The sequence below is a fragment of the Sturnira hondurensis genome, unplaced genomic scaffold (assembly GCF_014824575.4).
Source record: "Sturnira hondurensis isolate 20B ecotype Veracruz unplaced genomic scaffold, ASM1482457v3 Scaffold0018728, whole genome shotgun sequence".
Classification (NCBI taxonomy): Eukaryota; Metazoa; Chordata; class Mammalia; order Chiroptera; family Phyllostomidae; genus Sturnira; species Sturnira hondurensis.
In genome coordinates this window covers 17,854,953-17,870,602 of record NW_028091359.1, presented here as the reverse complement: position 1 = coordinate 17,870,602, position 15,650 = coordinate 17,854,953, and the positions used below count along the sequence as shown (strand labels likewise).

The following is a 15,650-nucleotide window of genomic DNA, read 5'->3' as shown; positions in this document are numbered from 1 at the left end:
GATTATAACTCACTGAATAAAATAGGAAACCATGAGTACACACTGTTATGAATGAATAAATAAAAAATTTGACAAAAAAGGGAATGTTTATATGCTTTCATAGTACCCACAAAATACTTATTAATTACAAAAAGAAAGTAAAGTAACTTTAGAACAGAGCATGAGATTGCTGATAACATTCAATGAGAACACATCATCACTTATATGATATTCTGCCAAAAATGAACAATCTGAATTTAATCATGAAGAAATATTAGATAAACCTAAAAAAGAAAAGAAAAAAATTACAAACAGCCTGTCAAAGTATTAAAATCAAGGAAAGATTGAGGAGTTTCTTAGAGATTCCTTTTTCCAGAGTGAAGAAACAGCAGTAGCTTCACTAACTACTTGTCCAGGTTTAACTATTTGTCTAATTTATAAGATGCATAAATTCTAAGGATCCAATGTACAGCATAGTGACTCTAGTTAACAACACTCTATTATACACTTGAAAGTTGCTAAGAGTAGGTCTTAAATGCTCTAAACACACACAAATAATAGTAATTATGTGAGGTGATGGAGGTTTTAACTAACACTGCTATGAGAATAATTTCACAATATACAAGTGTATCAAATCAACATGTACATCTTAAATTTATACAGTGTTATATGTCAGTTATATCTCAATAAAGATGAACAATTTGTGGTCATACCAGAAGATATGAGGGTGGTATCTCATGGTTTTAGAACAACCAGTGTTTAACTCTATGCATGTCACAGTATTGGGAAACTTGAAGCCAAGTTGTTACCCCAACTTAAATAAGAAAAATTCTATATTTTCACCTGTCTGTATAGATTCTTTTTCCATTCCTTCTTTGTATGCATACAAGAGTTCATCAACTTCCTTCAGATCCAGGAAACCTGAGGCATCATTGTCCCACATCTGGAAGAGGGCTTCTAGGAGAAGTCCCTGTCGAACTCGGGATGCTTTCTGTCTAGCCTGGAATACAAACAGGAAAACAAAGCACAGAATACATGCTGTTTATTGTACTAGCTAGCATCCTATGTTTATTCACCAAAAAGTTCAGTGCTTTTTATAAAAATAGCTTTATTTTGGAACTAAGCATGATATTAATGGGATAATGAAGCATTTAATTTTAATCCTCTATATACCACTTCTGTTTCACCTCTAGACAAAAAAAAAATGCATTTTATGCATTGGATTAATGTTGGGGACAACTTTGTGTGGTATCAGGAATCAGAAACTGTAGCCCCACATGATTGAGGCCTTGCCTGTAAGTCTCCACCAGATCACTGGGAATGTGGGTGGCAGGCACAACCTGATACTAGTACTGAGGGAAATCAGGCCTAAAGAATGCATTATACCCTTTGAAGCTTGCTTTGCTTTGTATAGCCCTATTGATATCAACCAAATGTTTAAGTTCAAAGCATAAGGGATTGAACTCCTAGTGTCATGAATCAGGCCTTAACAACCCTCTGGTGTCAGCATACCTAACAGGCCCTGACCTGAGGCAGATCCCTGTGTTTCCTCAATTGTTATCTATATATAATATCTGTTTTCTATAACTATAGCCTTTGGACATTGATTGATGAGCTTTGCATGCATACTGTATATACCTTTGCACATACCTATCCCAATAAAAGCCATTTCGGAGAAGAGCTTGGAGCATTTTCTACTAGAAGGAATCACCACCTGCTTTTCCTGCCAGAACACAGATTGTGTTCCTGACAACTCATTATCATCTGCAGCAGCTGGCAGAGCTCCAAGAGATAGGGCATCCCAAAGATTAAAACACATTAATTAAGGAAAGGGCTACACTCTTTAACAATCATTAATTCCTTCTTTTCACTTCCTCACTGGTAGTTCAGGGATGTGATAAACACAGGGGTGCCCAACCTGGCTTCTTGGTGGGATATGTTTTGTAGTGAAAGGGGGTTGAATGTCTGTGTTCAAATGATAAAAAGTGACTGTGTTCAAAAACTCTTTTATATTTAACATTTACCTAACTTGACATTCATTACATTTTAGACTCTTATTAGATTAATTATATCAGACAGTAATTTAATTGATAAATAGATTTAATTGCTAAAAGAAAGTGAATATATATGGGTTAAATGGGGGAGGGGACTACGTTGAGGAGGCAAAATGGATATCAACTCTAGAATTAATTTGAGAAGACTCTTATGGCTGATGAGATTACTGAATATGCCAAGAGAATCTAATTTAAATATTTTATATAAGAGCACATAAATTGTTTATATGCTAATGTGTGTGCATTTACCTATCACCTAAGTAGTAAGTTCTTACAAAATATGTACTGCCTGGGTGCATTGCATGTGAATAAAAATATATATCCAAGCCGTAATCAAACCCTAGGTATGTGCATTTGTAAATGCACGCACATGGCACAGACAATGCACATACAGACACACATGTGCACACATTCTTACTCATACACATATCTACTCCTTAGAATTTGCTTTTCAAGCTTCAGTGAAGGAAAAACAAAGCAATACAAAACTATCTCTTGCCACCAGCAATCATGACAGTATTAGGGGAATGAGTTCTCTGGACTGTGATCTTACAATATTTGACAATAAAATATTTAATGGACATGCTTGTTGAAACAGTGGTAAATTGGGTTGTAAATTTTTAAAGAAAAGCCACTTTAGGAACAACTGAGGTTGAGAAATTTACTTATAATAGTGACCTCACTTGTTTCATTGACAAACAATAGTACTCACCTCTTCTAAGGTGCTCATTTTCTCTTCTTCTGTTTCAACATAGCCTTTCTTAAAAAAGGAGGTGAGGGTCTCACTGACACTCAAAGGGGCATCTTCACCAACAAATGTCTCCAGGAGTTGCACAAACTGGAGCAGATTGAAGGAAACTCCATTGAAGGCACTTCTACCTTTCACTTCTTTGTAAGACTGAATATTTCTGATAATTGAATGTAGGTCTATCAAGCAGGAAACATACAGTGAACAGTAAAGTGAATGATTTTTTCAAAGATTAAAAGAAAAGAGTATTTACTGTAATGGACATCTGCTATTATTTTCCTGTCAGAAATTCATGCTCCCTTTTTGAGGACAGCACCTTCCGTTTTTCTTTTTTTTTTAATTTGACAAAACATCTCTTCCCTAGTGTCAGTTTAGATAAGTCGGGTGGTACTTAATCTTCCCCACCCTTGCCCCCAGATGGCCATGTAATATAATTTGGGCCAATGATTCATATACAACAGAAACAGGCCATAGGACAATGATAATTAGACCCAGAATTTTTGGTGGAACTACAGGGGAAAGAACGACTCTTTTTGTACTCTGATTCCTAAATGGGTAGAATGTAGGCTTAGAGATACTCCCATGGACATTTTTGTCATAGTATGGAAGAAACAACCAAAAACTGAAAGTTACAAAGAGAAGGACAGGGTCAAGGGACAGAGAGACAGTGTCCTCTGCTCCTCTTCCCAGTCTGGAAGTGTCCTGCTGCTATTGTTGAGCCCTTGGATTCAATTGTACCCAAATCCAGCTGCAATCTGAACCTGCCAATTAAATAACTCTGTAAACACCACCTTGGTAACCTCTTCCCCAAAGAGTCTTTACTGTATTTTTCTTGAATCTCAATGTTACAACACAAAGCATATTTCATAAACTCTTAACCCAGCACCTTATGTTTGATTTATTTGTTGATTTAATCACTCATGTCCTTATGACTTCCACATGAGATTTGACATAAAATAATCACCCATGCACTTTTTCAAATAGTAAAGCAAATTGAAGTAAAATAAAGATGTAAGATCAGGCAGAAGAATATGAACTAGCAGGCCACAAGAGCTTGACTAATGCCATGCATTTTCACCAAAATCTTTTTTAAATAAAGAACTCATACATATAAGTTCTTTGGCTTCTCCATTTCCTATACTATTTTTAACCTCCCCTTGTCTATTTTGTACCTACCATTTATCTTTCTTATCCCCTGGAACTTTTCCTCTCTACTTCTGATTCCCCTTCCCCACTGATTACCCTCTATGTGATCTCCATTTCTGTGATTCTGTTTCTGTTCTAGTTGTTTGCTTAGTTTGTTTGTTTGTTTTTTAGGTTCAGTTGTTGATAGCTGTGATTTTGCTGTTATTTAACTGTTCATATTTTTATCATCTTCTTTTTCTTAAATAAGTCCCTTTAACATTTCATATAATAAGGACTTGATGATGATGAACTCCTTGAACTTGACCTTATCTGGGAAGCACTTTATCTGCCCTTTCATTCTAAATGATAGCTTTGCTGGATAGTGATCTTGGAGGTAGGTCCTTGCCTTTCATGACTTTGAATACTTCTTTCCAGCCCCTTCTTGCCTGTACGTTCTCTGTGAGCACCCTGATTACCAGTATTCTGAACTCTGCATCTGATAAGTTGGCTATTTCTTCATCACTTAGTTGTATTTTTTTTGAGCTTTGATCTGTTCTTTTATTTGGACCATATATCTTTGTCTCAGAGTGCCTGTTATGTAGTAAGGGGCAGAGCCTTAGGTATTTGCCAGGGTGGGGCAATCCACATCCCTGCATTGTGGCGCTCTGTGTGGGTTCAAGAGAGAACACTGCTGCTTGCTTATCTTTCAACCAGCTTTCAGTCACTTCCCTCACTACTCATAAGCAAATTGGGCCCTTCAGGGGCTGATTCCTGGGTGTGTGGGTTTGTGTATGTTTTAGAATCCTGCAGGTCTTTCCAATGAACTCCCCTGTGAGGCTGGAGCGTCTCCCACTGCCACAACTCCCACAGGTTTTAGCAGCCAGGGGTTTTGAGGCTTTATTTCCCCATGCTGGAACCATGAATTGTGTGGTCTGTCTTGCTCCCCAGTTGTTCCTCCTAGTTTATCTCCATGGAAATGTGGGACTAGCTGGTATACCAGCTATTGCCTGGCTCACTCTGGTCCTCTAGCCGCTGCCTTGTCATGTGTCCTCTCTCCCCTGGCTGCCCATCTCTGCCCCTCTTCCCAATCTGGATGAATGTTTCTTCTTTAACCCTTTGGTTGTCAGACTTCTTTACAGTTTGATTTTCTGACAGTTCTAGTTACTTTTGTTTTAAATTTGTTGTTTTCCTTCTTTTAGTTGTGCGGGAGACAAAGTGTATCTACATATGCTTCCATCTTGGTCAGAAATCCTCACTAAAATATTTTGAAAATAGAAAGGTTATTATTTGCCCCAGACTTAAATAAGAAGAATTTTGCAGATAAGAAGAAATAATCCTTTAAGCAGACAACTAGATCAGGAGCGGAACCATAGAAATGGAGATCACAAAGAGGGTTAACAACAGGGGAGTGGGAGGAGGAGAAGGGGGGAGAAGGTACAGAGAATAAATAGCGTAGATGGTAGGTAGAAAATAGACGCGGAGGGGGAAGCAAGAATAATATGGGAAATGTAGAAGCTAACGAACTTGTGACGCATGGACATGAACTAAAGGGGGGAATGGGAGGGAGGGGTGTGGATGGTGGAGGGGAATGAAGGGGGGAATGGGACAACTGTAATGGCATAATCAATAAAATATATTAAAAATAATTTTGATCTAATTAGTTCTATTACTTATCGATGAAAGGAAAAATGACAAAATAGCATTGTAGCAAAATATAAGTACTTGTTAGAAAAATCACTGTTAAATACATGGTTTATCTGAGAGCTAAAAGCTACTGTTTGCTCTCTCTGTTGAGCAGATCTTTTTGTATAAGTCTCCAAAAACAAGCTGTATTCTTACCTGTTTCACATGTTTGGATGTGAAACTACCAGGGAGAGGAATAGCTGAAGTAAATTCTATTGAGTAGTAGTATCTAATATCTGATTCCCTTTGTATACTTGGATCATAGATTCAAAGCAACTGTTGTGCCATGTAATGATTTTTAAAACAGTATGGTAATGCACATGTTTTTAAGCACAGGAACATTCCTAAATAGCACATTCCTACTACAACCAAAAACATCCATCTTGCATATTTCTAGGTCCATCAGCTCAGGGACAAAATAATGCAAGGTTCACCCTGCTGTTGTGTTTTGGCTAAGTCCAGTCTTTATCATGGGGTACCACAGTAAATTAAATTGATCAATCATACTGCAATCTCTCCTTTCTAATTTTGTTGTTAATATGTACCTGTGAACCTGGAGTTACCATAGATTAAGTTTGCCTGTTCCTCATCTTCACATTTGGCATACTTCTTCCAGTTACAAGTGAAAAGTTCACCTATAAAATACACATTCCATAACATAGGCAATTTAACTTCACAGTGTTTTTGTTCTAGAGTATTAAATGAAAGGAGGATTAAATGAGTCACCTGACCATGACTTTCCTTCTATATGGGGGGACTTGGGTTCACAAGCTTTGTCTTTCTGAACTTTCTCTTCTGCAGTTTCTAAAAGGTACAGAAGAAAATGACAATAAGTTGGACATATTTTCTTAAGTTAACAAACAGGAGAAATGACTTGCATATAGAACACAGAAAACTTTCTTTCAATACTTTCTCATATATGTTGTGTCATAATCAACCACAATGATATTAGTTAATAACTCTAGTTGTTGAGAGAAGCTCTGTGACAAAAGCTATTTGTTGTATCCTAGTTTGGCCGTGCAAAACAGGGGCTACATTTTCTAGCCTCTCTCACAGCTAGGTATTACTACATGCCTAAGTACTGACCAATGGTACATGAAAGGAAGTGATGTGGTGCCTACTCATTTTCATTTCTCCTTACCAGAGGGTCACAATGAAGACATGGTAATGAGCCATCTTTGACTCTGTGGTTGGAGGAGACACAAGACAGAAGTTAGAGCTACTGATTTCATGGGACTGAACTATCATGTAATTTCTGACTTTTATATGAGAAAGAAAGATACTCCTATCTTACTTAGACATTGTTATTTTGTGTTGTTTTTGTTTATATATATTTTTAGACACTGTCATTTTTATCACTGTTACACATAGCCAACATTAAGTCTTCACTAATATAACATCTAATTGAATAATAACTTCACTAAATTTTTTAAAGCTGCACTCCAATATCAGGAGAGGCAGAAATCAGTAGCTCTGTTTTGTGGAGAAATAAACACAACACTAAAAAAATAAAATATTTCAAATTAGTTGATGATAGTGTAGAATCATCTAGAACACAGGTTACCCATCTCTTAGAACTTTCTTTTCATACTGTAGAAAGAAGAAGCAAAACTTTAAAAAAATTAGTCTTAACTGAGATCTTCAGTCATATTGAGATTGGCCCTCTAAAAGTTAGAATTTTCAAAAATGTTCACAAATTGGCACAGGCAATTCAGAGGAAAAGTCTTCTACAGAATAAATATTTGAAATGCAGAGTGCTCTCTGTCTTAAATATGATTTTTCAGAAACATTTCTAGAACATATATCTCATCTGTAACTGGAAAAAAGATCCATTTATAGTTGCAATAAAAAAAATTTAAGTAGTTTCTAGTATCAGACATCACATTTCAAACAAAAGGTCCTCTACTGCCTTTTCAGAGGTCCAATGTAAATTTTTTTATGTAACATTAGCAGATTTCTTCCTTACAAATGGGTTTCTAGTATAAATGGAATTCTTGGTACATAGACAATAGAGACTCTCTGGTTTGCATTTACTTGATTGTTCCAAAGCCTAGACTCAGGCTGAGTAGCAAAATATGGCTGAGATATTTGCATGACCTGATATGCCGGAAACTACCTTAATTGAAATGAGTGTTTTCTGAAAAGACTTTAAAAACCACTTTACAAAACAGAGAGATGATGTTGGAGAACTTCATTACTACCTGAAAGATGATCTTTTTCACTTGATACTGGATCTTCTTCTTGAAGTTCAGAAATTGTGAATAGTTGCTCTTTAGATATTTGCTCTTCAGTCTTCTCTTCCTGTGGTGGGATTTCAATATGCTCAAAGGGAGTGGCCTCCCTAGATTTTTCACTTTCTGTTAAGATACTATCTTCCTTTGATTGTGATGTTGAGTCCATGTCCTGTTCCTCTGGAATTGTCTCTGTGGGTGGTTCTTGTTCTTCAGTTGACCCTTTATGTGTTTCTCCTACTATTGACTCTTTGCGTGACCCTCTGCGTGATCCTTTTCGTGATAGTGACTCTCTGCGAGATCCATCTTCTGCAACTGACCCTCTGCGTGATCCTCTTGGTGTTACTGACCCTCTGCGAGGTCCTTCTTCTGCAACTGACCCTCTGTGTTGTCCTTGTTCTACTACTGACTCTCTGCGAGATCCTTCTGCAATCGACCCTCTGTGTGGCCCTTGTTCTACTACTGACTCTCTGCGAGATCCTTCTGCAATCGACCCTCTGTGTGGTCCTTGTTCTATTTCCGACTCTCTGAGAGATCCTTCTTCTACAGTTGACCCTCTGTATGTTCTTTGTTGCATTGTTGACCCTTCGTGTTGTCCTTGTGCTGTTATTGATTCTCTGTACGGTTCTTGTTCTTCAGTTGACTCTGTGTCTCGTTCTTCAGTTAAAATTTCATTTGGTTCTGGTCCTGCAATTGTCCCTTGCTGCTGTTCAGGTACACTTGGTAATAGTGTTGATTTTCTATGTTTATCATGTTCATGTTGATCTTCTGAATTCTTTAATAATTCACTTTGGGTTTTGCTAGCATGTTTTTCAGACAGTAATCTATTCATCTCTAAGAGCACATTGTCAAAGTCTTCATAAATGTGTTTTTGATTATCCATGTCTCCCCAGAACTCAGGCAAGTCTATCTCTTCAAATTCAATGAATGGCCCTAGTGCAGGAAACAAAACATTTACCTAAACAATTGATCTTATAATGCAGAATCAGAACTAGCAAATTAATGCAAAAAGCACTGAGCACAGTGATTATAATATAGGCATATTTCTTTAAATAAATATCAGTTACCTTTCCTTGTAGTGCAATAAAAACCAGAAACATATTCATTTGAACATAAAAGATGCTCAATACTGTAAATTAGAAAGTATCCCTTCCTAAAAGGTATGGTTTTGAAAGTAAACATTCTTCTTTTGCTAGTTGGAAAGTTGCTTAAACTGCCAAGGCAAATACAACGTATTCTTTACTTTTGGTCCTCCCACAATAAGGCTGGCATGGGATGGGGAGAAGACACATGTTGTCCACCTCAAATATCTTTTCAATATCTTCAATAGAAAAATAAAATCACATCTCTACCCATGACAACCTTTCACCGGGCTACTTTTCCCAATACTCATGTTCTTTCCCCTTCTTCTTGTCTACCTTTCTTTCTTCTTCATTCTTCAATTCTTTTCCTTGACAACTTATGTGGACACCTGCCTCAGAATTCTAGGGAAAGACCAGAATCCCACCCTTAAAAAGAAATCCCACCAAAGCACCACTGGTGTCCTGGACTACAGAGAGTGAGACTATGCCATCAGACTGCCCCCTCCCTTTTAAAACATTTAGTATTTAAGCTATAAAATTGTGACTCCCATAGTTTTAGAGAATACTCTACATACATCTTCCACAGATTTTTAATTATCTAAGTAATACATTTTCACACAGAAGTAAAATATTGACATTCTTGGAAAACCCATTCATTCAGTGATTTTCTCTTTAAAAAATGAAAATAAAACCCCTAGTCCTCTTTGTTTGGGTAGTAATATAAAAATTTCACTGTATAAGTACAGCAAAGGTGTACAAATAAAAATGCTTTGGAAAAGAAAACATTTTTCTTCAAAATGATAGAATTCTAGGTTGGACATTAAAACTAGAGTTACCATTACCAACTTATTTCTGAAACATTCGTTACTAAGACACCTCTTCATTTAAATGAATTTAAAATTGAGTTCTAGTTGAGTTCTTGCTTGACAACTTTCAGTATTGCACTGTAATGAAAAATACATCTGGTTGTGATGAAGAGTAAATTTTGTGGGGAATGAACAAGCAAGTACAGCTATCATGATCTAAGGAGACATTATGTGAAGAAATTCCACAGTCATTGAATGGCCTTGCATTATCTTATTAGTGGGCTTCATCATTTCAGTCTAAACATACTCACTCTGAGTGGCACTTACATTGTCTTGGGTTTCGGAGTAAACTTCTCAGCATCTTTGAACTTTGGTCATAAAATGTTTCCAACAAGGCTAATGTCCTCTGCCGATCCAAAAACCCTACCTAAGCAGAAAGATTGTAGTTAGTTGTTACAGGAGATTTGAGATTTTTATGTAGATGGAATATGGCTTATTGGAACATTCATTATCACCACCACCATCACTATGTAAATAAAATCTGCAGAGTCAAAATCAGGAAAACTGTATCTTGCCTCTTTAGGCTATACTCTACTAATCCATTCTGTGACATGTCAAAATGTCTTGCACTTAGTAGATGCTTAACAAATATTAGTTGTTACTGACATGATTGCTAAATCTAATGTATTATACAATGTCCAGTTCTTATCTAATCTGACCTAAGTATGACATTTGGAACAATTAAGTGCTCACTACTTGTTCTTTCATAGCATTTTTATTTTGAGAAAAAAATTAATTATAAAAAAATAATGAAATGATAAGACTAACATTTGTGTTCCCAATACCCAGAAAAGATGATTGTTAACATTTTGTGTATATTCTTTTTAAAAAAGATTTTATTTCTTTATCTTTAGAGGGTAAGGGAAGGAGAAAGGGAGAGAAATATCAATGCATGGTTGCCTCTCATGTGTCACCTGCTGGGAACTGGCCTGCAACTCAGGCATGTGCCCTGACTGGGAATTGAACTGTGATCCTTTGGTTCGCCGGTCCTCGCTCCATCCACTGAGCTACACCAGCCAGGGCTGTGTATAGTCTTTAAAAATACATAATTAATATCATAGCACAAGCCATTAAAAAATTTATGAGTTAATTTGAGCCAAAATGATGACATATGCTGGGGAGCAAGAATTCAAATGTTACTCCCCCTTTAAACATTTTTATAAGCATTTCATGTATCCTTAAAATTGCTTTTATTTATGCAATCTTTTTATCTAATTTATGTATATCAAGAAATACATTTTATTTCTTTTAACTGTGTGGTATTCTATAGCATAAAAACATTATAATTTTCTAAATCCCTCTTTTAATGGGCATTTAGATTACTTCCAGTATTTTGATACCAAATATAATGTGTGTAATGGATGTTCTTATACACATCTCCTGTGTACATGTGTAAACCTTTCCCTAGGGTAAATAAATAGGAGGGCAATGAATTTTGTACTATGTACATTTCCTCTTGTTTAAAATATTTAGTTATTGATTTGAGAGAAAGAGAGAAACATCAATTTGTTGTTCCACTTATTTATTCATTCATTGGATTTGTTGGTTGATTCTTGTATGTGCTCTGACCAGGGACTGAACCCACAACCTTGGTACATCAGTATCATGCTCTAACCAGCTGAGCTACCCAGCCAAGGACAGTGCATTTTCAACTTCAGTAGTTCTTGCCAAACAGCTCCACAAAACACCTATATCAATGTGCATTGTTATTATTATTGAATGAAGATATCATTTCTCCATATTTATTCAATACTTGATATTGTTAGAATTTATAATTGTTTTCTAATATGATGGATATAATATATTATCTAATTATTTTAATTTGCATCTTCCTGATTATTAGTGATATTGAATGTGTTTTCATGTTTATTGTGTATTGGAGTTTTCTGATCTATGAATGGCTTTTTCATATCCTTTCCCCATATTCAGTAGGAAAAAGTTGTCTACTTCTTATTAATTTGCAAAATTTTTAATATTGATCATTCTGTTATCTAGATAGCACATATCCTTTCCCAGTTTATTTCTTATTTTTAATTAAATTTTGGTGAGTTTAATCATATTAATGTTTTAATTTTGAGGTAGTCAAATGTATTAATCACTTCCTGTATGGTTTGTACTCATTTGGAGTATTATTTAGGAAATATTATCTGTACTGAGGTAAAAAGTCATGCTTCTAAAACTTTAAAAAAACTTTCTTTTCCAAAGAAATCCTCACCTGAGGATACTCTTTCATGGCTTTTTAGAGAGAGAAAGGCAGAGAGGGAAACACTGATGGGAGAAAGAAACATCAATTGTTTGTCTCCTGCACACACCTGGACCAGGGATCACATGTGCCAGGACTGGGAATAGAACCCATAAGCCAGGCTTGTGCCCCCACCAGGAAATGAACCTGCAACCCTTCTGTTAAGGGATGACACTCCAACCAACTGAGCCACACCAGCTAGAGCTAAAACTTTTGAAATTTTGTTTTCTGTTTTTCTAAGGTCTTAAATTATTTTATTAAAGAGAAAAACATAGTTTTTCTTTTATAAAAATTGCCCAAAAACCTCACGAAGACCCAATTGACACAAAAAGTTGGTCTATCTTCAGAGTAGTTAACAAGAAAGGAACAAAACAGACATGGCCCCTGTGAAATACACGAAATCAGGTATGGTCTCTCCCAGTCTTCCTCCTCACGTTTCCAGTTTGGCCCTTGGGAGTTCCAGAAAGGAAATCTCTTCAGTCATCTAAGCCTATGTTTCTGAAAAGGTAGGACATGGACTCCCCATTGTGAATCCGACGGATGGCTTCTGAAAGGATCATGCTGATATCCACCGTTTTAATTTTGGGGCACTGGAGCTTCTGGATTTCATGTGGAATTGTATTGGTAACCACCACCTCATCGATGGCAGACTCCTCAATCAGTCGGGGAGCATCTGTAGATAGCAAGCCGGGAGTCACCATCACAAAGATCTTGTACGCGCCTCTTTCCTTCAGGGTCCCTGCTGCAGCCAGAAAGNGGCTTCTGAAAGGATCATGCTGATATCCACCGTTTTAATTTTGGGGCACTGGAGCTTCTGGATTTCATGTGGAATTGTATTGGTAACAACCACCTCATCGATGGCAGACTCCTCAATCAGTCGGGGAGCATCTGTAGATAGCAAGCCGGGAGTCACCATCACAAAGATCTTGTACGCGCCTCTTTCCTTCAGGGTCCCTGCTGCAGCCAGAAAGCCGTCACTATCATTGATGATGTCATCCACAATGATGGCGATCTTTCCTCCCACATCACCAACCACTGTGATTGGAGGCTTTTCTTTAGGAATCAGCATGGGGATCTCGAGGCTGCGGTGGATGGCAGCCACACTCCTGACCGTAGGCGGGGAGTGCCGTCCATCCACCAAGTTCAACTCAGCATCCTGAGCTTCTCCCTGAATCACTGCAATGCCCAGACGAAGGCGCTCTGCAAACGACTGTGCCCTCTTTGCTGAGGCTGGAGAATTTGGCTACGATGACTGCATTCCTGTAATCTGGAATCTCTTCTTGAATATATTGTAATAATAAAGGAGATGCTCTTAAATTATCAACAGGAATATTGAAGAAGCCCTGAATTTCCTTCTGGTGTAAATCCATAGTAATAAGATGAGTTAGACCAGCTTTGCACATCATTGAAGCCAGCAACTTAGAAACAATGGAGCCTCTTTTTCTCATCTTGCACTGTTTGCTGTAAGGGAAGTAGGGAATCACGCAAATAATGCTTTTAGCACAAGAGGTCTTACAGGCATACACCATAATCAGGAGCTCCATGATGGTGGTGTTCACATCCTTTGAAACAGTTTGAATGATGAAAACATCTTTTCCCCTCACAGACTCTTGAATTTGTACTCTTGTTTTCAGCAATTTTCTTTGAAAGCTCCATACATGATGAATTAGAATTTGCTGAAAACAACATCAGGCCTCCTTTGGTTATGTCATCTTGGTTTCTAATTCAGCTGTTGCCACACAAAACATCAAAACTTTCTTGGTTTTCTAATTCTCAGGGCCTGGCCCCGACCCCAGGCCCAGCCTAGCAGCAGCCTCAGCTACCTGCCGAAGGAAGAAAGGACCGAGCCTCCAAATGGCATCTCTATGAGCAAAATGAAATTTTGTTTTCTATATCAAGGTCTCTGATCAGGTAGAATTTATTTTTCTAATTAAGAAATTGATATCTACCCTGGCTGGTGTAGCTCAGTGGATTGAGCATGGGCCTGTGAAGCAAAGGGTCACTGGTTCGATTCCCAGTCAGGGCACATGCCTGGGTTGCAGGCCAGGTCCTCAGTGAGGGACACATGAGAGGCAACCACACATTGATGTTTCTCTCCCACTCTTTCTCCTTCCCTTCCCCTCTCTCTAAAAATAAATAAATAAAATATTTTAAAAAAGAAATTTATATCTAATTTTGTTTTTCTAAATATGGAAAACCACTTGTCCCAGTATCATTTACTGAATAATCCATCTCACTGATTTTTATTGCTACCCATGCCATACGTTAAATTCCCACAGTCTCCTGGGTCTGATGCCAGGTTCAGTATTCTGTTAGCACAAATTTATCCTTAAAAATCAGATAAATTCTCCCCAATTTGTTTCTTTTTACCTGTTTTTTTTGGAGGGGTGGGTTCTTTTCATAATTGTTCTTGCTGTATTTGGGCCATTATTTTTCATATAACTTTAAAAAGCTAGTACTTTTAACAAAATACACAAATAATAAGGGTATGGTTTTATGAATTGCCATATTATAAACACAATCAGGAGCTATTTATTAAATAAGAAGAGTTAACTTTAGTAGAGGGCATGATTTTGTTCCAAAATTTGATGGATCAATACTCTGATTCTACTATTGCCATAGCATTTCAATTTGCCCCATACATTCCAAATATTGTAGGATCTTCCAGGTGATAAAGCACAAGGAAAAGAAGACTTTTGTACTTTTGTACTTTTTGTACTGCAGCTTACAAAGCCTTTTATTGCTCTGGGATCCACTCTGGATGCTAATGGGTCAGTTAATGCCCGAAAGCAGCACACGCGAGTAAATGTTCCTAAAGTATAAAAAGGTACAATATGCTCTTTCTTACTGGTTGGTGACACAACATTAGAGCAATTTGTCTCGTACTTGAGAGAGATATCTTGTCATGCCTCAGACTACTTCACAGCTAAAAATTTGCCAAGAGAGTAAACCCTGAATTTTTATGTGTTTTATGTTTCACCTTCTAACACACATGTATATTACCAAGGCATCTAATGCTTCTTCTAGCTCACCAGGTCCAATCACCATGATGAAAATCATCAAAGTGGTGAGCCAGCATGATGTTCTGTGATATGTCAACATAATCAAGATCTCTGCAGCCCTGGCCGGGTAGCTCAGTTGGTTAGAACTTCAACCAGATACACTAAGGTTGTCAGTTTGATGCCCTGTCAGGGCATATGCAAGAATCAACCAATGAATGCATAAATCAGTGGAACAACAAATTGATGTTTCTGTCTCTTTCTCCCTTTATCACTCTAAAAATCAACATTTTTTTTAAAAAAAATGTTCTCTTGACACTAGATAATGATAGAAAAAAAGAGAATTGCCTTGGCACTATGGCAAGGCAGTGAAAGTATAGTGCTGTTCATGACAGGTGAAATTTAAACTTCCGTTGGTTCTTACAAACTGTTCTAGAGAAAATAGTACTTGACAGACTAATAGCAGTAAATGAAAGGGGTGTGCCAGTTGGTCCAATAAAGAGTCCACATTTTGGATAGCAGCTGCAAAGAGAATCACAGTAATCTACAAAAAAATTCTGTTCTTTGGAAGATAGTTAGGGGAAAATTCCAGTTAACCACGTTTTGTTTTGAACATTTCTCCAGGCTGATGTGACTACAAG

At 37.2% G+C, this 15,650-nt stretch overlaps 1 protein-coding gene and 1 pseudogene across 1 annotated transcript in view; both read right to left on the bottom strand.

The window, feature by feature from the left end:
- EFCAB5 (EF-hand calcium binding domain 5) overlaps positions 1-15,650 on the bottom strand; it is a 115,161-nt gene that overhangs the window by 32,314 nt on the left and 67,197 nt on the right. Inside the window, exons 10-16 of the mRNA XM_037070042.1 lie at positions 10,036-10,135; positions 8,127-8,753; positions 7,791-8,048; positions 6,316-6,393; positions 6,135-6,224; positions 2,746-2,960; positions 823-979 (exon numbers count right to left, since the gene is read on the bottom strand). Coding sequence (XP_036925937.1) covers positions 823-979; positions 2,746-2,960; positions 6,135-6,224; positions 6,316-6,393; positions 7,791-8,048; positions 8,127-8,753; positions 10,036-10,135 — 1,525 coding nt within the window. The remainder of the gene's footprint in view (positions 1-822; positions 980-2,745; positions 2,961-6,134; positions 6,225-6,315; positions 6,394-7,790; positions 8,049-8,126; positions 8,754-10,035; positions 10,136-15,650) is intronic.
- Positions 12,254-13,870, bottom strand: LOC119003740 (phosphoribosyl pyrophosphate synthase-associated protein 2-like; annotated as a pseudogene).